This window comes from Bathycoccus prasinos (assembly GCF_002220235.1).
Source record: "Bathycoccus prasinos genomic : Chromosome_14".
NCBI lineage: Eukaryota > Viridiplantae > Chlorophyta > Mamiellophyceae > Mamiellales > Bathycoccaceae > Bathycoccus > Bathycoccus prasinos.
In genome coordinates, this window is record NC_023995.1 from 367069 (window position 1) to 384414 (window position 17346).

The 17346-nt window shown below is 38.5% G+C and overlaps 14 protein-coding genes and 1 non-coding gene across 15 annotated transcripts; 7 read left to right on the plus strand and 8 right to left on the minus strand.

Moving 5' to 3' along the window:
- Window positions 1-578: 578 nt before the first annotated feature.
- On the plus strand, window positions 579-1190 carry Bathy14g01980 (predicted protein; the record flags this gene model as incomplete). Its single annotated transcript, XM_007509059.1, has 1 exon — window positions 579-1190. One exon carries the CDS (start codon window positions 579-581, stop codon window positions 1188-1190), a length of 612 nt encoding a protein of 203 aa, XP_007509121.1.
- A 137-nt stretch (window positions 1191-1327) lies between these two features.
- Bathy14g01990 (unknown protein) lies at window positions 1328-1811 on the minus strand (the record flags this gene model as incomplete). The annotated part of the gene is made up of 4 exons (XM_007509001.1): window positions 1328-1414; window positions 1470-1565; window positions 1617-1684; window positions 1733-1811. 4 exons carry the CDS (start codon window positions 1809-1811, stop codon window positions 1328-1330), a joined length of 330 nt encoding a protein of 109 aa, XP_007509063.1.
- A 481-nt stretch (window positions 1812-2292) lies between these two features.
- Window positions 2293-2904, minus strand: Bathy14g02000 (unknown protein; the record flags this gene model as incomplete). Its single annotated transcript, XM_007509252.1, has 2 exons — window positions 2293-2529; window positions 2824-2904. 2 exons carry the CDS (start codon window positions 2902-2904, stop codon window positions 2293-2295), a joined length of 318 nt encoding a protein of 105 aa, XP_007509314.1.
- Window positions 2905-3701: 797 nt separating this feature from the next.
- On the plus strand, window positions 3702-3815 carry tRNA_Leu_CAA. Its single transcript has 2 exons — window positions 3702-3739; window positions 3771-3815. It is a non-coding gene; the product is annotated as a tRNA-Leu (tRNA).
- Window positions 3816-3908: 93 nt separating this feature from the next.
- Window positions 3909-4949, plus strand: Bathy14g02010 (predicted protein; the record flags this gene model as incomplete). Its single annotated transcript, XM_007509187.1, has 1 exon — window positions 3909-4949. The coding sequence occupies one exon, from the start codon at window positions 3909-3911 to the stop codon at window positions 4947-4949; it is 1041 nt and encodes a 346-aa protein (XP_007509249.1).
- Window positions 4950-5040: 91 nt separating this feature from the next.
- Bathy14g02020 (2-dehydro-3-deoxyphosphooctonate aldolase) lies at window positions 5041-5842 on the minus strand (the record flags this gene model as incomplete). The annotated part of the gene is made up of 5 exons (XM_007508970.1): window positions 5041-5091; window positions 5150-5401; window positions 5453-5596; window positions 5645-5760; window positions 5815-5842. The coding sequence occupies 5 exons, from the start codon at window positions 5840-5842 to the stop codon at window positions 5041-5043; spliced, it is 591 nt and encodes a 196-aa protein (XP_007509032.1).
- Window positions 5843-5894: 52 nt separating this feature from the next.
- Window positions 5895-6173, minus strand: Bathy14g02030 (2-dehydro-3-deoxyphosphooctonate aldolase; the record flags this gene model as incomplete). The annotated part of the gene is made up of 2 exons (XM_007508968.1): window positions 5895-6045; window positions 6097-6173. 2 exons carry the CDS (start codon window positions 6171-6173, stop codon window positions 5895-5897), a joined length of 228 nt encoding a protein of 75 aa, XP_007509030.1.
- A 507-nt stretch (window positions 6174-6680) lies between these two features.
- Bathy14g02040 (ammonium transporter) lies at window positions 6681-8270 on the plus strand (the record flags this gene model as incomplete). Its single annotated transcript, XM_007509080.1, has 3 exons — window positions 6681-6767; window positions 6966-7127; window positions 7182-8270. The coding sequence occupies 3 exons, from the start codon at window positions 6681-6683 to the stop codon at window positions 8268-8270; spliced, it is 1338 nt and encodes a 445-aa protein (XP_007509142.1).
- Window positions 8271-8687: 417 nt separating this feature from the next.
- Bathy14g02050 (predicted protein) lies at window positions 8688-9778 on the minus strand (the record flags this gene model as incomplete). The annotated part of the gene is made up of 7 exons (XM_007509004.1): window positions 8688-8825; window positions 8872-8927; window positions 8978-9011; window positions 9271-9354; window positions 9407-9517; window positions 9579-9633; window positions 9690-9778. 7 exons carry the CDS (start codon window positions 9776-9778, stop codon window positions 8688-8690), a joined length of 567 nt encoding a protein of 188 aa, XP_007509066.1.
- Window positions 9779-10843: 1065 nt separating this feature from the next.
- Bathy14g02060 (RNA pseudouridine synthase family protein) lies at window positions 10844-11687 on the plus strand (the record flags this gene model as incomplete). The annotated part of the gene is made up of 2 exons (XM_007509160.1): window positions 10844-11642; window positions 11677-11687. 2 exons carry the CDS (start codon window positions 10844-10846, stop codon window positions 11685-11687), a joined length of 810 nt encoding a protein of 269 aa, XP_007509222.1.
- An 82-nt stretch (window positions 11688-11769) lies between these two features.
- Bathy14g02070 (predicted protein) lies at window positions 11770-12333 on the minus strand (the record flags this gene model as incomplete). Its single annotated transcript, XM_007508995.1, has 1 exon — window positions 11770-12333. One exon carries the CDS (start codon window positions 12331-12333, stop codon window positions 11770-11772), a length of 564 nt encoding a protein of 187 aa, XP_007509057.1.
- Window positions 12334-12809: 476 nt separating this feature from the next.
- Window positions 12810-13460, plus strand: Bathy14g02080 (molybdenum cofactor biosynthesis protein C; the record flags this gene model as incomplete). The annotated part of the gene is made up of 1 exon (XM_007509151.1): window positions 12810-13460. One exon carries the CDS (start codon window positions 12810-12812, stop codon window positions 13458-13460), a length of 651 nt encoding a protein of 216 aa, XP_007509213.1.
- Window positions 13461-13588: 128 nt separating this feature from the next.
- Bathy14g02090 (predicted protein) lies at window positions 13589-14355 on the minus strand (the record flags this gene model as incomplete). The annotated part of the gene is made up of 2 exons (XM_007509246.1): window positions 13589-14032; window positions 14137-14355. The coding sequence occupies 2 exons, from the start codon at window positions 14353-14355 to the stop codon at window positions 13589-13591; spliced, it is 663 nt and encodes a 220-aa protein (XP_007509308.1).
- A 574-nt stretch (window positions 14356-14929) lies between these two features.
- Window positions 14930-16125, plus strand: Bathy14g02100 (predicted protein; the record flags this gene model as incomplete). Its single annotated transcript, XM_007509138.1, has 2 exons — window positions 14930-16042; window positions 16099-16125. The coding sequence occupies 2 exons, from the start codon at window positions 14930-14932 to the stop codon at window positions 16123-16125; spliced, it is 1140 nt and encodes a 379-aa protein (XP_007509200.1).
- A 76-nt stretch (window positions 16126-16201) lies between these two features.
- On the minus strand, window positions 16202-17269 carry Bathy14g02110 (arogenate dehydrogenase; the record flags this gene model as incomplete). Its single annotated transcript, XM_007509149.1, has 1 exon — window positions 16202-17269. The coding sequence occupies one exon, from the start codon at window positions 17267-17269 to the stop codon at window positions 16202-16204; it is 1068 nt and encodes a 355-aa protein (XP_007509211.1).
- Window positions 17270-17346: the final 77 nt, after the last annotated feature.

Sequence of the window (17346 nt, forward strand, 5' to 3'; positions counted from 1 at the left end):
AACTGTTCTTTAGATTTATCTTTACAATGTGCGTGTAACTGGCCGAAGGCATGCGTACAGACTCTCATGGCCTAAGATTCGTGAGTTTTTTTGGAGCCGCAATTCTGTCTTTCTGTGTGCCTGCTTCGGATTTTCGGTTCAGGGGGATTTGTTGTCTTTAGGGTGTCAATTTTTTTATAATTTCTTTCCCAGGAAACCTTCCAAATTCCATAACTGGACAGTCCGAGAAAGTTGAAGACTGGTTAACGTGAACTTAAACGAACGCTTTGCTATCAACAATTTTGTCTGTGATTGATAATAAATTTCGTAGTATCCGAGATTCCACACTGATAGATTTTTAGATACGAGCTATTCATTCAGAAAAATATCTCCAATTTTCAATTTCCCCGCCTTGATTTCAAAAGAAGATGAACATTTTTCGTTTTGGTATGTTTCTGCTACTTTACCTTTTCAGGCAACAAACTTTGCTGAGCCTTTAAACTAACACTCTTTCTCACTACTTTCAGCCGGAGATATGACGCACTTACTAAGTATAATAGTGAGTATTTTTATGACCATACTTTGAGAAGAGTTTTCTAATGAACGCTGCACAGGTCCTCCTTCTTAAAATCCATGCAACAAAGAATTGTTCTGGAGTTTCTCTCAAAACACAAGAACTCTATGCGATCGTGTTTGTTACTAGATATCTCGATCTATTGTTTTCTTTCATTAGTTTGTATAACACGATAATGAAGTTGATTTTTATAGGTTCTAGCGCGTGCATCATTTGGTATATCCGTTTTCACAGGGTTGTCAGCCAAACTTATGATAGGGAGCAAGATACGTTCCGAGTAATATTTCTGATACTGCCTTGCCTCCTACTTGGAATATTCATAAATCATGAGTTCACAATAACCGAAATTTTATGGACTTTCTCCATCTACCTTGAAGCTGTCGCTATTCTACCGCAACTTGTTTTATTGCAACGTACAAAAAATGTTGATACGCTTACGGGAAATTATGTATTCTTACTCGGAGGGTATAGGGCGCTTTACCTATTAAACTGGATTTATCGCTTTCTCACAGAGCCGGGTTATCGGCAATGGATTGTTTGGATCAGTGGGACTATACAAACCGCAATATATTGCGATTTCTTTTACTACTATTTCCAGTCTTGGAGGCGAAATGAAAAATTGTCTTTACCCAGTTAGTTCTAAATTCAATCTTCCGCTGGAAAGTTGTTGAATCACGAAGATTGATACTTTATCAAGCGGTTATTATTAATATTAATTATTAATATAAAACTAAATTTATTTTATACTTCATAATTTGGGAAGCTACAATATCTTTAATTACATCGCGCAATAATATCCACACTCCTAGAACCATTGCTTTCAACTGCTTCACTGACTTTACCTTCAACAAATAAGTTTATCTGACATGTGTTAACAAATTACAAAACTTTCATGTAGATGAAAAATTGCTCTCACCGTTTCTGTAAACTTGTTCAAGTTCCTTACTGCGAAGAAAAATCGTGACCATTGAGGACAGTCAAAATTAGCGAGAGATACGTGGAGTAATCCACCCTGGATATTTAATTTTTGATACGGATAATTCAACAGTTAATTAGATATTACCCTCATGCTTTTCTGCCATGAAATCAAACCTTCTTCACTTTTATATTGCTCACTTTCACTTTGTGAAACTAGAAAGTACGTAAAAAATTTTCAAAATATTAATTCTTGAATCAGACCAGACATCATCAAATCAGACTTGCCCGAAACAGTTGTACTTGCTTCCTTCATGGCATTCAAATAAGTATCAGAGTGCATTTCCTTTTCTGCAAACCTTATACCTTAAATTTTGTAAGAAGTGCTTCCAGTGTGGGAATAACTTTAATCAAAACAGAAGACCCTGTGAGGCAAAATTTGGCAAATTCCAAGGGAGAAACTAAAGAATACCTGGAGGAATATCTACGAAGAAAAGATATACATTCTTTTTTCTATCAGCAGGTAAAAGCTGAAATGAACCAAAATCACTCTGCATTAATTGATTGTAGCAGAAATTCAAAATCGACTTAATTCCCTTACTATTTCTTTCTTATGATTTAACTTTTTCCATTTTCCTTGGTAAAGATTATGTAGAAGTAGAGCACATTTACTGGAAACAAAAACATCACATGGCCAATCTGCTCCACACCGTTCTGACCAAAGCATTTTGTATTCCCACGAAGATGGAACACTGAATCCATTTGCAACCCTCTGCGTTCCAAAATAATTTTGAGAGCGACATGGACCCTTAACAACTTTTTGATTAGAGTTGTTTGAATATCATGTGAAAAATAACCTTATACTCTTCTGGAGGTTGACACCATCCACCAGATGTAGCTAGCCACTTTGTCGGACAAGCTTGCTCGTAGTTCTGTAGAGGTGAAAAATTAATCATTGTTCTCAAAATGTTCAAAAAATCCGAAGTGGAGAATTTCAGTGCTGCTTCGTTTACCTTTTGAATGCACTCATCAACAGTGAGAGTAATTCCGATATTCACTTTCTATATAACTTCAAATTATAAAACTCGATCTCATAAGAAAAGCTGGTACATTTCTCCGTGAAACAATGCTTTCGTCAAGTTGTATTTGCCAGTATAGCATTACTCCGTAGCAACTGAATTGAGAAAATCCAGGGTCTCTCCCACTGAGCTGGAATGGAGTTATTGCAAAATAATTATGCCAAGTTCAAGAAACCTTAAAATCATTATTTCTTTGTGTGGGAATTTCTCCTGACTTTACAAATATCTAATTTAAGAAGGATATAAGATGATAGTTCAAATTAAAAATGAGTATACCGTAATATTACTTTCACTTCTATGTTCAATGCTATTCGTATGAATAGTCAATCTCGTTCCTTTACCGATATAGGCCGACATTACTCTGTAAATATGCAAAAAAAAATATCCTCTACAAAATCGAATTCACAGCAAATACAGTACCTATAATTTCCCGAATTAACTTCGACTGCTAAACATGTTCCACGTTGAGAAGCACAATCAAAGTCCTAGGATGTGATTAATCATAGCTAAAGAATAGATATAGATACCTTTTTACCTTCCAATTCTCAGAACTTTGATCCCATAAATTGAGTTGAATTGCGACACAGCGTGTTAAAGTCCAGAGAAAAATAAATACTAGCTCCTTTCCAGTTGTCATTGTCTTGACCTTACTTCAATTTGAAGAAAAACACTTTACTTCTAACGGCGTCACTCGTTTGTATCATCACAGAACAGCATAATCATCACTCTGTATTTAACATGACGTCTCTGCAAAATAGTATTAGTAGGGAGCGACTCAAGTGTCCAGAAAACTTCAATATTGGATTATCCAACTAAAAACTCAGGTAAAAATGAAAATGTTTACCTTTTCTCCGGTTAAATTGAACTTGACGTAATATATGTTAAATAACAGTACAGTAAAGGTGAATCTGTCGAGATAAGAGCTGACAAACGAAGAAGAAACACTAATAGAACAACAGTAAGAGTGCTTATTTCTTTAGTTCTCAAAGAGCTTTTAAGATGGATTGTACCTTTCTCTTTTGAAACGTCGACTATCGTATGCATAACTGTTTTAACAGTTTTATTTTTCTTCGTTTTCTTTCGATGCTGTCGTTCATTGTTTTTTCAAAACATTTATGTTTATATATTTAAATTTGAAGTGAGTAGGTTATAGAGCTGGGATGCCCGAGTGGTCTAAGGGGCCAGACTCAAGTAAAATTTGCTTCTTGACAAAAATTCAAGATTTCTGGTAGACAACGTCTGCGTGGGTTCGAACCCCACTTTCAGCATTTTTTTTTCGCTCCATTACCAGATTATGTGTTCCCGAAAATTGAGAGAAACAGGAAAATCTTGGAATGAGTGGTGGCGCGAAGTAATAAATAATGGTTTTTCTATTCCACGTAACTGCAAAGAATAATACCTTACTCATCTGCCTTGTCCTTGGTGTCGTCAGGCTAGTCAGTTTTCACATTCAACTATCTCACTCGAATTCCAAGGGAGATAGTAGTCATGGAATACCTGGTGCTCCCACTGAACTTTCTTGTAAGACAGAGAAGACGGAAAAACCTGGAATTGATGAACTCCCCATATTAATGCCATTTGATAGAAGTAGGATGGGAAAACGTGGTTATCTAAGGAAAGAGAACTTATTCATTCACAAGGCTAACTTTCTACGGTATCATTCCTCAACCGTCTTCAAATCAAGAAACTTTGCAGCGAATGCAACAGAAATTTGGTCGAAATACGCTTGGGATCGCTGTGCCTTGGTTGGTAACAGTGGGAGTCTACTTTCTGCTGATTTTGGAAAAGAAATAAATGAGCACGATATCGTAATCCGCTTCAACCAGGCTCCAACCAAAGGTTTCGAGAAATTTGTTGGAAATAGAACTACTTTTCGAGTTCTGAATGCACTTTGGACAAATATTTACGCAAAAAATGTGAAGTTGAACAAGGACGGTAGCTTGGATTCAAGAGTAAATATCCGCCTCGGGGAAATTAGAAGCATCCCCCTAGAAATGGATGCTACCTTGATAATATCACGCACTTCGGTAGAAAATTTTAATTTTGTCTATTCAGCCCTGCAGAAAAAGCGTATGGACGTTCGACTTCTGTTACTTGCTCCAAGAGTCGTGACTGCTGCGAAGTGGCTGTTAAATGAGTATCGCAGGCTCCTTTGCACCCATGGATACGGGCCTTATACGGGTGGTCACACACCATCCAGTGGATTTGTAGCAATATTTGTTCTACTCCAGTTATGCAAGGACATAGATCTCTACGGATTTGGAGACTCTGGGTTATCTGCAAGATATCATTATTATACAGGCGGGGGTCATCGGAATAGTGGAAATATAGTCCATAGTTGGGTTTTAGAGATGGAAATGATAGAAGCACTCCATAGAAACGATCTTTTGAAAATACATTAATTTGTACCTTAGGTAGGAAAAATATATAGTAAATATTTCAAATAATAGTTGTCTTTCGCTAAATGCCCTGAGGTGAGAGAGGGATCAAACATTAAAATTCCTCTCCAACAGGTGTGAGATCAATGTCAAATTCGGATTTTCCCTGAATTGTGTAATCAATTTATTTGAATGTGAAACTTGTATATTAATTGAGAATTTACCTTAGAGACCTTAGCAATCTCAACGATCTCCTCCAACAAGCTTCTGAAATTTCTCAGAGGCCACTGAGTTGGACCATCAACTGGAGAAGATTCAGGATTATCATGAACTTCCATAAAAATTCCATCGACTCCGACTGCAGCGCAAGTGCGTGCAATCGTAGGTATCATATTGCGCAGCCCTCCACTTGCTACACCACCCTCCCCAATTGCCCGTCCTGCTGGCTGTTGAAGCGAGTGTGTAATATCAGCCAACTATAAAAAAAAGTTAAAGGAAACAAAATTGTAAGGCTTGCGTGCACGCACCACTGGACAATTTGCATCTCTCATCCACACAAGATTTCTTGGATCAACGATTAAATCACTGTAACCAAACATGGTCCCACGTTCACACACGCAAACATTTGGATTTCCAGTGCCTCGAATTTTATCTGCTGAGTTCCTCATTACCTAAATCAAAGATGTGAATCGGAGAACGATATATAAAGAAAAACGCACTGAAGCTGCGCAGAATTGACCCTTCTTTATGCTGATGACATTTCCTGTCTTACCGGCAGCCACAAGTAAATCGGTTTGGCGGCATAAAAATGCAGGTATTTGTATTATATCTGCTACTCGTCTTCAAACGTAGATTAGGGATGAAATGTTGAATAAAATTTGGAAAGTACCCGACAGGTTCTGCTTGAAAACACTCATGAATATCAGTGATTATTGGAACATCAAAAGCTGTTTTAACAGCTTGGAGAACCTAAATTTTGGGGAACTCTCCAATAATGAACTCTTTAAATCCAGAATGAAGTACCTTTAAACCCTCATCGATTCCCGGTCCACGAAAGGATTTCGCGCTCGTTCGATTTGCTTTATCGAAACTTGACTTAAAAACTAGCTTGATTCCAACGCTATACCATTTTTTGTAATTATTTTGAGCATGGATTTTTCAGTTCCCTTACCTGTCAGTAACTTGCTTAATTTGACGACACATCTTAAAAATATGCTCCTCAGACTGAATCACGTTCGGACCCGCCATCAGGAAAAAGGGATCAGAACCCTAAGAAGGATAGAACTCATAACGGCAGAACAGTGGATTATAATATTTTACCTTGAGTTCTCGATAGAACGCGCTTTCTTTTTCACTCATTATTAAAGTTAAGAATGTTTTAGTGAGGTCTTCCAAAACTTTTTATGTCAAAAATCAGGAAGGTTCCCTCTCACTTTTAGGGTTTTTCGAAAGAGCTTAAGGCGAGAAGAGCGAAAAGGGAGTTGGGGGCGGTTGTCCTTTCACAGAAATTCCTCGTATGAACAGCGGGGTATTGTATTACATCTGAAACTTGTGCGTTAATAGTATCATATTGCACAATCGATATTAATACGTAGTTTACTTTCAAGTAATTACCTAATCTATCCTCGCGTTCTTGAGAGTGTACACCTGTACTCTATTCCGCAAACAAAGACAAAAAGAGGAAAATTACACACTCGAAAATTCAAAAAATAATCAGGAACTTTTCGTGAAATACTTGACGCGTTCAAAAAAATAATGGCGGATCTTACAACAAAAGAAATACAGGAAAATCTCGATATATTATGGCTGTTAATCGGAGCGTATCTTGTATTTTTTATGCAGGTATGAACGCGGGTCGCGGGGATTTCCTTTTCCTCAGTTTTTCTTTTTCCCCTTCTGAATTTAAAACCAAAAAAAATGGTGTCGATACACCTCTTTCCAATTTGAGAATTAATTAAAGACATATTTCTTTTTCGCCATTGATACCTTTTCCGTCGCGTGTAAGACAGTCACTAACGACATGTTTCTAACCAACTACAGTGTGGCTTTGCCCTGCTTGAAGCCGGTTCTGTTCGAGCAAAGAACACGAAGAATATTTTGCTAAAAAATGTTCTCGACGCTTGTTTGGGTGCCTTTATATGGTGGTTTATGGGATTTCCTATCGCTCTGGGGGACTCTTCTGGCAAATTCGCCGGGGGAAAGGTTAGTTTCAAGCATTTCAACTTTATTGCGTGCTAAAATTATGTTTTCTTTCAGGATTTTTTTATGATGGACTTGACGAAAGAATTAACTAATAATCCCACCTATTTTGCCACTTGGATGTTTCAATGGGCTTTTGCCGCGACCGCTGCTACAATCGTATCGGGAGCTGTTGCCGAGAGATGCAAATTTGTGGCATACCTAGTGTATACAACAGCTTTAACAGCTTTTATATATCCTGTTGTAGTTCATTGGGCTTGGTCATCGGAAGGTTGGCTTTCTGCATGGGTAAGTGAAGATGAAAAACCCTTCCTGAAGGCCAACGGGTTCATGGATTTCGCCGGATCTGGAGTTGTTCACATGACAGGTGGTGCGGCAGCACTCATGGGATCAATTTTTCTAGGTCCAAGAACCGGCCGCTTCACGCCAGCCGGATCTGTTGTTGATATGCCAGGTCACTCGACGGTCCTGGCAGCCTTGGGTACTTTTATTCTTTGGTTTGGATGGTATGGATTCAACCCTGTGAGTACTCTCGCATTTGAGTACATGGGTGACGCAGCTCGAGTCGCAGTTACGACTACGCTTGCTGCCGCAACAGGGGGATGCACAACTCTAGCAATCCACGTTGCCTTAAAGAATCCGCCAGACGTCTTCCCAGCTTTAAATGGAATCCTCGCTGGTCTTGTTTCTATTACGGGACCATGTCCTGTTGTTGAACCATGGGCTGCTGCTTTCATTGGGTTTGTGGGAGGATTTGTATACTACGGATCGAGCACGCTACTTAAGAAGTTGCAGATTGATGACCCCCTTGACGCAGCTCCCGTGCATTTCTTCTGCGGTATTTGGGGCGTTCTCTCAGTAGGTCTATTCGCTGAAAAGTCTTACACAAAGAGTGTATATGGAAAAGATGAGGATTCCTATGGTGCATTCATGGGTGGTGGTGGAAAGCAACTCGGAAACCAAATCATCGGTGTACTTGCAATTATAGGTTGGGTATGTTTCACGTGCTCTATCGTTTTCGGAAGCTTGAAGGCACTTAAGTTATTGCGCGTTAGTGCGGAAGATGAAGAAGTCGGTCTGGATTCTTCGCATCACGGTGGCGACGCATATAATTTTGAAGCTGGGCGAGGTAAGACTGTTTCGTAAATGTTCGAACAGTCCACCTGAGTTTGCTCATAAGTTATTCAATGGATTACAGAGTTTGCGAGGTGAAAGGTTTCGCAAAGATTGTGAGTAATAAACCATCTAAATCACATCAATCGGTATCATTTTCACTAGTGTACCCAGTTCAGGGGCAGGAGGCATCAAACTTCATAAAATGTGTAGTAGACTGCTTGAAAAAAGGTCCAAGTAGCATCCATAATGTAAATTTCAAAAACTGCTACGGCTTAACTGCATTAATACCTCTATGCACTGATCAATATTTTATCATTTTACTTAAATTTCATAATTTCCTACATATCAACCCAGAAAAGAAGTCGAAAGAGTTACCGTCTGGGCTCAGCTCATACCATTCTCCCCTTTCGCTCACTATTGAAATAAATTAGTAGAGCTAACAATGCTTCAGCGCTGTTTCCTACCAGCTAGGAGGCAGCCCGTCGAAGACAGGCCTTGAATTTGCAGAGCTATAGACTTTTGCGAATCAAACTCTCTAAAATTAACTTTTTGCCTCGAGTGCAGCCAGTGACTCAAGTATAGAGGCTGCTTTACTTTCTTAGTGCCCCAAAACATTTCATGATTCTCGTACCTCTAAAGCTTTGAAACCCTTGGTATCGAAGATCTCATAGTAATCTTCAAAATATTCTGAATAGTATGATTATTTGTTTCCTCAACCAAAGCATTTCTTGTTTTACCTAGTATCTTCGCTAATAATTTTTCCTTCCCTATCTTAAGAAAGATTAGTTTGTACATCAAAATCTCTCGAACGAAATACTTTCTCTAAGTTCAGTAAATTTGGGGGATCTGAGCAGAAGTGTTTAGCATAAAAAAGAACGGAAAAGAGTATCAATCCTACTCCATTTTTTTTCCTTGTATTTAAACCCTTCAATTACAGAACACAGCAGAGAGTTAATACATGCTGTTGGTGCCTTGATAAATGGATTTGTGTCCCATGCCGAAGTTGTTTTATTAATCATTAAAATGATACCATATTATTCAAATTCAATCCGATTCCATTCGTGACGTGATAAACGCCATCAGAGTAGCTTGAATGACATAGAATACCACCTATCTTGCATAAGATCATAAGATATACGATAAAATACCGAATTCTTTAAGCGAACCTTAATATTTTTATAGTAGATATCGTTTGGCCACTTTATTTTTAAATTTTCAATGAATCCTGAAGTGATGCCATTTTCCAGCAGCACAGAAGAAGCTTCCCTACTTATAGCCTGAAGAAGACATTTATGTCATGAGCATGAAATTGTCTTGCTCACTTTCTCCATATCTTACCTCGATTACAGCAAGACATATTACATATTGAATAAAAGGTAAATTCTTTGCTTCTCTGCAAAAAATTATTTCAATGTTCTCCAGTCTTCTTATCAAGATAGCAAAATATACCTGCAAGTGCAATTGAATGAAAAATATAATCCTCCAAGTGGTGATGACCACGAATTTTTACTTGAGAATATGTGAAGGGCAATGAACATATACAAAAAATCCAAACCCGCGTCCACGGCCCTCTTCCTGATAGTCTGAAACAAATACTACTTCAGGGGAGATGATACCATAGCTAAAATTAAAAAACAACACATAAGGAGCAATAAAAGAAGGCAAGTATCCTTACTCTCTCAAAAACGATTGCGTTGAATCTACGGCAAAGCTTGTTAAAAGTATTCTTCCAGTAGTAACAGTCTTAAGTTCGTTAAAATACAAAGACTCAACAAAACTAGCACTTGTGAAAGAAGTGCACGTCTCTTTTCCCACAATTGTCCTTCCATAAAATATGAGTTTACATGCTTAACACGTTGATATCGAACCTGACATTCGTTGGAATCTTAGAACGAATTTGTAAAAGAATAGATTCTGATTCCTGCTTTAAAAGGTTAAGAACATTTTACCCCAGTTCTAAATAAAATTGCCTCGGGAGATTTGCCGGTTATTCGGATTTCAGGAGTCGATGCCATTAAAGTGTAGCTACTGGTGTGAAAGTTTTAATATTTATGGAACTCAAAAAGTACATATACCGCTGGAAATACCCACTCACTCTAGTTTTGTTTATCTTTCGTGTTCTTCTTATTTTCAATATTTTAGAAGTTGACTCGACTAACCGGAGGGAAATATTCATAGATTCGTTGCTCGCTTGCGTTGGGGAAATTGTGAGCCGAGGCGACGAGGCGACAAACTCACGTACTTACACAATGTACAGGGAACAAAAAGTTACGGAGCTAGTGCGCTTTACTAGAAGGTTGTGGGAGGGAAAAAGCGCTAAAGGAGGGCCTGAGGTCTGCTCGGCTGGAGCATTGGGGGATGTCATCGTTTTTTTTGTATTTAGGGTTTTTGAGGTTGTTAGGAGCAGGACACTTGGTGAGAACAGAACCCCCACAGCCCATTCCCACTCCATCGCCTTCCGACTTCAAAAGCAAGCACAAATTCGTTTTTATTATTTTGAAAGTTACTTTGCATTCACACAGGATGTGCCAGGCTATGGATAGAGGCATTTCGAGTATTCAAACTTAGAATTAGAAACTTTTCTCCATATGCTGAAAAACATAATGCAGCTTTCACTCAACTCTCAGTTTAAGCTTTTGAGTTTTAGTCAAATACTATTGAACTCAGCAAACAGAAGAAAAAGACTTCAAGGAAATTTCCATTCCTCGAGTAAAGGAACTTCTCTGCATGACAATCGTTCTGAGAGGAGTTCTGCAGCTCCTTTGCAAAGGATTAGCAAACTTCTTGCTTGTAACGGTATTTGTAGCCGGCGTGAAGCAGAAATTTTGATTGCCAACGAGCAAGTTCTACTCAATGGTGATACTGTGGTTTTGCAAGGTTGGAAGGCTTCAGAAGAAGACATCATAGAAGTTACTCAAGCTGGACAAGCTTGGCTAGATAGAAAAGTTACACTTGTTTTGAATAAGCCTCGAGGATATGAGAGCATGTCTTCGTTGGAAGTCAAGGCGAGTGCCTTAGCTTTAATCTGCAAGGAAAATGAACACTTATCTGAGCACAAAAATGAAAGCGAAAGGAATTTTAAATGTGAACAGGAAGTTTTGAATACTTTGAGCACAGTTGGACGTCTCGACAAAGAGAGTCGCGGGCTTCTGATATTCACTGGAGATGGTTCCTTGGCTAGAAAGCTGATAAATGTCAGTTCAACTCCTAAAAGATACCTTGTCACTGTTGATGAAGACGTACATAATGGTCATATCGACTTTTTGAGAGGACAATTGTACATAGACGGTGAAGCTCTTTTGACGATGTCTGTTGATTATATTAGTCCTAGAGTGCTTGCATTCACGTTGACAGAGGGTAAAAATAGACAAATTCGACGCTGTTGTGCAATGGTTGGTCTACGTGTACTTGACCTTTGTAGGATTTCTATTGGGAGCTTTGAGCTAGGAAATTTACCTGAAGGTTCTTGGAGAAGATTGACGCAGAAGGAAATCGCAAATTTAAAAAGAACATAACGTCTCCTAATATTTCAATGAAAGGCATTCTGAACTAAAGACGTGATATGCTGTGCTTTCCGCATACCAATCCCAGGAACACTGGCAAAACCAAGAACGGAAGTGTTCAGTACAATCAGTAAGTCTGGGAAAATATTTATGAAAGTCGAAACATCTAATTTATTGAGACATGTTATTTCAGATAATGTCGAAAAAGTTATTGTGAGAAAGTCAAGATTATTGCACTCCCCAATTCCAGTTTCTTTGAGTAAAACTGTGATTGTTTCAACATATCTACCCAACTCTGCGTTATCCCAAGCAAGAATTAAAGATATAGCATTTAAACAACAGAATTTATTTACCGCTTCAATGCTATTCACATCTGGAGTATCGACATAGCATATTAAAATTAATCTTTCAAATTCAATATTAAAAGTGCAACTTGAGAGATATTGAGGATTAGCAACTAAGTTACGAAGCGAAAGGTAAAATATGCATGTTTTTCGATCAGGAAAAGAGCCTCCTTGAATGTCTGAAAATTGTAGTTCAGTCTGGTTCACATATTGAAGCACAATATGTCCTCTGAGTGCATTGTTCATCAATAGTTCAGGATTTGCTTCTATCATAGTGGTTTTATACTAGATTCAAGACCAATCCTAATTATCCTTCATTTTAAAAGTTTTATACCCGTTTAACTATCGGGCAAATGGACCTTCTTCGTACACTTAATTCCTAGAAGAGTAAATATGGTGAGACTGATCAGTTTAAAAAGAAATTCTGAGTGAAGAGTGTCGAGATGAAGTTATCATATATGAACGAACAATATATCTGTCAGGAGATGAATCCTTCAATAATTTATCTTTGGCACTTTGCGGAGGAACGAGTCGTTCAAAAAGCTGCCAACTACCATATAGTATTTTGGAGAACCCGTTCAAAACTGCTTCTTTTTTTTATTTTTTCGTTTTCCCACCATACAGCTGTCGCTCAGTCCGTACACCCTCTCGTCCGTACACCCTAAAAATTAAGAACAAGAACCGAGAGTGGTCGGAGTACTACTTGCGTCACGCACATACAGATGAAGCGTTCACATCACACATTAAAATTATGTGAATCCCTCATACCTCGAACCCTTCTATATACACCTACTTCTGATATTTGTAGATTTCAGACCTCTTACAATCGTTTGGTATCAAATTTTTCAACCACGAGAACAACTGCTTGGAAGAGCTCAATTTTTTTTGCTTCTGAGAAAGTGCTTACCCATACTGACAGTGCTGGAAACGCAAAGATGATTGATATAAGTGGTAAAGAAACGACAAGCAGGGTCGCCGTTGCTACTTCTCGTGTGTCATTAGGTGCAGCAGCTTTCGAGCTTGTCCTAAAAAATAAAGTAGAGAAAGGAGACGTTTTAGCAGTTGCCAAAATAGCAGGAATAAATGCAGCGAAACAAACACATCTTTTAATTCCTCTCTGCCATTCTATTATGCTTTCAGATATTGAGATACATCTACTTTTGAATCAAGAACTCCATGCAATTGATATTAGATCTACTGTAAAAACAATGGGACAAACCGGAGTAGAAATGGAAGCTTTAGTCGGTGCATCTGTGAGCAGTTTAGCAGTTTATGATATGTGCAAAGGTGTTTCGAAGGGTATTACTATAGAATATACTCGACTTGAGGAAAAGACGGGCGGTGCTAGTGGAGCATATAGTAGAAGTGTATAGGTGGACACTACGTTCTAACTACAACCTTGAAGTCCAGGAACAGAAAGCTATTAGAGAGAAGGGTGGTTTTTATGAACTTAGAGAAATTCTTTCCCGTGCTTAGTAATTGAAAACAACGAACACCTAAATTATTCACTTATCAAATCACTTTCACTATTTGCAATAGCACGAACTCCATATCCAATTCTTGATGGGATTTGCTTAGTGCCGCGTGCCACTTTTGTAGGAACTTGTTTAAGGCCGACAGCTATCTTTTGAATTAAGTCCATCTTAGTCGGTAGAGACTCCAGAGGTTTAAGTTCAGAAGGCGACAAAAACTTCTCATCCAATACAGCACCTGTAAAATCAATCTCTGCGCCCTCTTTTTTCCAATCTTTTGCCAATGATCTAAACTTCTTGAAGGTTGGTGCAACATTTTCATCGACGAATAACCAAGCATTCATTCCTTTAGAACACTCACTTATTGTCGAGAATTTCGTATTTTCACTCGCTTTTCGCATCAACGTGTTCTTAGCTATCATTAGCGTGGCGCCATCTGGAAGTTCTCGTCGGAATTTGATCATATTCTTCACCTAGAATGTAAAAAGTTAGTAATTTTCGCATTTGCTGGAGATTACGGATACGGAGAAGGACGGAAAAATCGAGTGACGTGAAATCTTAAAAAAGCGTTTCTTACCGATAAGCCTTTATAATTTACTGCGGCAACAACCATTGTTTCCTGGGCATTCAAGAGGTCCGTAAGACGCACAAGATCTGCGTTTTTTTTCTCTTTCGTAGCGGCCATTTGAATAACTAATTCGCGACGCGCTTTCCCTCCCCGGAAAGACGAATTTTGCAAAGTATTGCACTTGGACGTCGTGCGAGAGGATAATGTTGCACATCGAATCGGGGTCATTTCGACGCATGGCGAGTGCATATGAATTAATGAAGAAGAGTACATTACGATTCTATTTGGAATGCGGCGTCTTCTTGATAAATTGTGAAACCCTCAAGGATTAACCGGATAACCTAGGTCATGATGGCATTTTTTTATCCAAAAATTTGTTTTAGGGTTTTGTGCATTTCAACTCTGCACTGACTTTGTTTAATTATTAGTAGGAGATACGAGATACTCTGTTACCCGTATCATATTTACTTAAGTTGAGCGCAAGGTATGCATAGAGAAGAAGAAAAATTTGAGCACTGAACAAAGTCGAATATGGGAGGAAAGGAGTTCCACTCGGAAAGTTGGGTTGAGGGGATATGAATAATTTGTGATAGGCTTACCTGCCCTTCTCACGTCCCTTGATACTAAGTTATCTTAGTAAATACGAATAAACCTTAGATTTGACAGATATGATGTATTGATGAGCGTCCACAATTTAAGCGCTTCCAACTATTCTAAAGTGCCTATAAAAGAAATTTTTATTTATTGAAGTCACTACGGTACAAAGACAAATTTGCAAATTTGCAGTCAAAAAAACGGAGATATGTATAAAGAACAAATTCAAGAGTTAAAAGATCTTAAGTCCCGCGGCGCTAGTAAAGAACGTCTCACGGCTGCTGCTGAGAGTCTTAAGCAAATTAAAGCTAACGTGAAGAAAGAATCCTTACAGTTCTTGAAGGTTCATGAAATAGAGTATTATGAAAATATTGGGAAAAGCTGGGATTCTTACCCTAGTGCCATCCGCATACCTCGTGACTCTGAAGGATATGTTCATGCCTTTTTACATGATGATTGTTCAACGAATATGGAAGGAATATATCAATTTTTTTGCAAGTATGGTTTTGTTGTTTTTGAAAATGTTCTTAACGAGCAAGAATGTACCGTTACGTGTGCAGAAATATGGGATCAACTTGAGGAAAAGAATACTGGTCTTGATCGATATGTATCTGAAACATTTGAATTGATGTCAAGTAAAACTTACGGATTGGCTCCTCAGCCTGCTGTATTTAGTCACCAAATTTCAAAAAACAGAAGCAATCCTAAAGTTGTTTCAATTTTTCAAGCTATGCTGCAGTCACAAGATATTATCATTTCTCATGATAGATGGTGTTTGTATAGACCTACCCAAGAAAACAAAAATAAATTAGAGTACAAGCATTCATGGAAGACTCCAAGTAATCTGCATCTTGATTTGAATCCTTGGACATATAATTCTGGCTGTACTCCTATTAATGAATTAGAGTTTGAGCATATGCGAGATTTCAGCAAGGAGTTGAATGGAGTGTCTATCCTAACAAGCCCTAACATTCAAGGCGTCCTTTCTTTAACAGATAATCGTGAATATGATGGAGGAACTCTTCTAGTTCCCGGATTTCATCGTTTCTTTGCCAAATGGTGCAGTACACTATCATCAATGAAAGATCAGATAGCCAGAGGCAGTCAGCAAGAAGAAGAGAACAGGTTAATTTGGCGTGGCCGCGGAGCAGGAAGTTATAAATTTAGCTCTTTTGATCCCATACATTCACTGAAACAACGTATTACAATGCGCGCGGGTAGTCTTTTGATTTGGGATCAGCGTGTTGTGCACGGCTCATCTCCAAACCACAGCCATAAATTCCGAGTGGCTCAGTTTATTCGTGCCTTTCAGGAATCCAGCGTGAGTAGTAGCAGGTTTGAAGCCCGTTCAGCTTACTTAAAGAAGGAATTCGTTAGGAGGGAAGGAACAAGAGATACACCTGATTCGGGCATTAAAGTTCTTGGCATTAAGTAGATCATAGTGCAGTGATTTTTACAAGATCTCGTATTCTATATAGTCTTACTTTTTTTTCTTATCATCTTCTGATGCTCCTTGAAGGTTTGAGAGACTCGAGTTTTCCATGTCCTGTGTTGCATCAACTTCTGTAAAAATTTCGTTTCGAATAATTTCGTGCAATCTATTGAATAGCTGCCCTTTAACCTCATCAAATGCTTGCTCAAGACGGGATAGTTCTATTGTAGCATTTTTATTGTACATGAATAGGCCATAGTATAAGTCAAAGGAGTCATTGTAAGTGTTGTCAACAAGTGATCTTAACGACTCGAAGCCCTTTGTGCTAATGCTTGTGTCTGCAAGCTCCATGGTTCCAAGCATTCGTCCTACTGTATGTGTGATAAACTGTGATGAAGCAGCCTGTCTATCGTGCTCTTCACAGGACATTTCTACCATACGACAACCTTCATCTTCGAATAAATGAAGGAATTGCTCGCACCTATTTTTTCTACTTTTCTCTTCACCAACCCTTACCTTCTCATATACCAGAGGTAAATCTCTCCAGCTCCCTTTGCCACTATCGGGACCAAACATTGGATGCAAGCATAGAATGTCAAAATTTTGAGGTAGAAGTTTCAAGAATAGTTGCTTAGGGAATTGCTTTACAGAGAGTACATCACAGAAAAGAGTATTCCGCCGCAATCTCTGGAAAGGAAACTCTCGTAAAACCTTCTCTGTAGAAAGAATACTGGTGCTTAAGATCACGATATCCGGATGTTCCTCACAGAAATCATCTATATCGGGATAGAAGCAAGCGCCTAAATCTGCAGCGACTGCAGAGTAATCGCCTCGTGAAGTTGCAATAACAGTGTGACCCTTTGATATGATCCTTTTTGCCACGAACTGACCAAAATTTCCGAAACCTACGATACCTATTTTTAGAGCATTTTTTCTATCCGTTACAACTTTTGCTTTCGCTTCAAAGTCAAAAGGCTGCGCAGCATCAATAGCGCTTATGCTTAGTCCATCTTTTGATCTTTCGAGTTTGGGTTTGTGATACAACTTTGAACTTGTTTTCAAAAGTGTTTTCCTCGTATTGAAACTAAGTAAGTGGGCAGTTTTCTCGCGAATCATGACCACGCGAATAAGAAGCTTTCCAGAAAGTTCTAATTTTTCTACTCCTATTCCACGAAATCTCCTCAATGTATCAC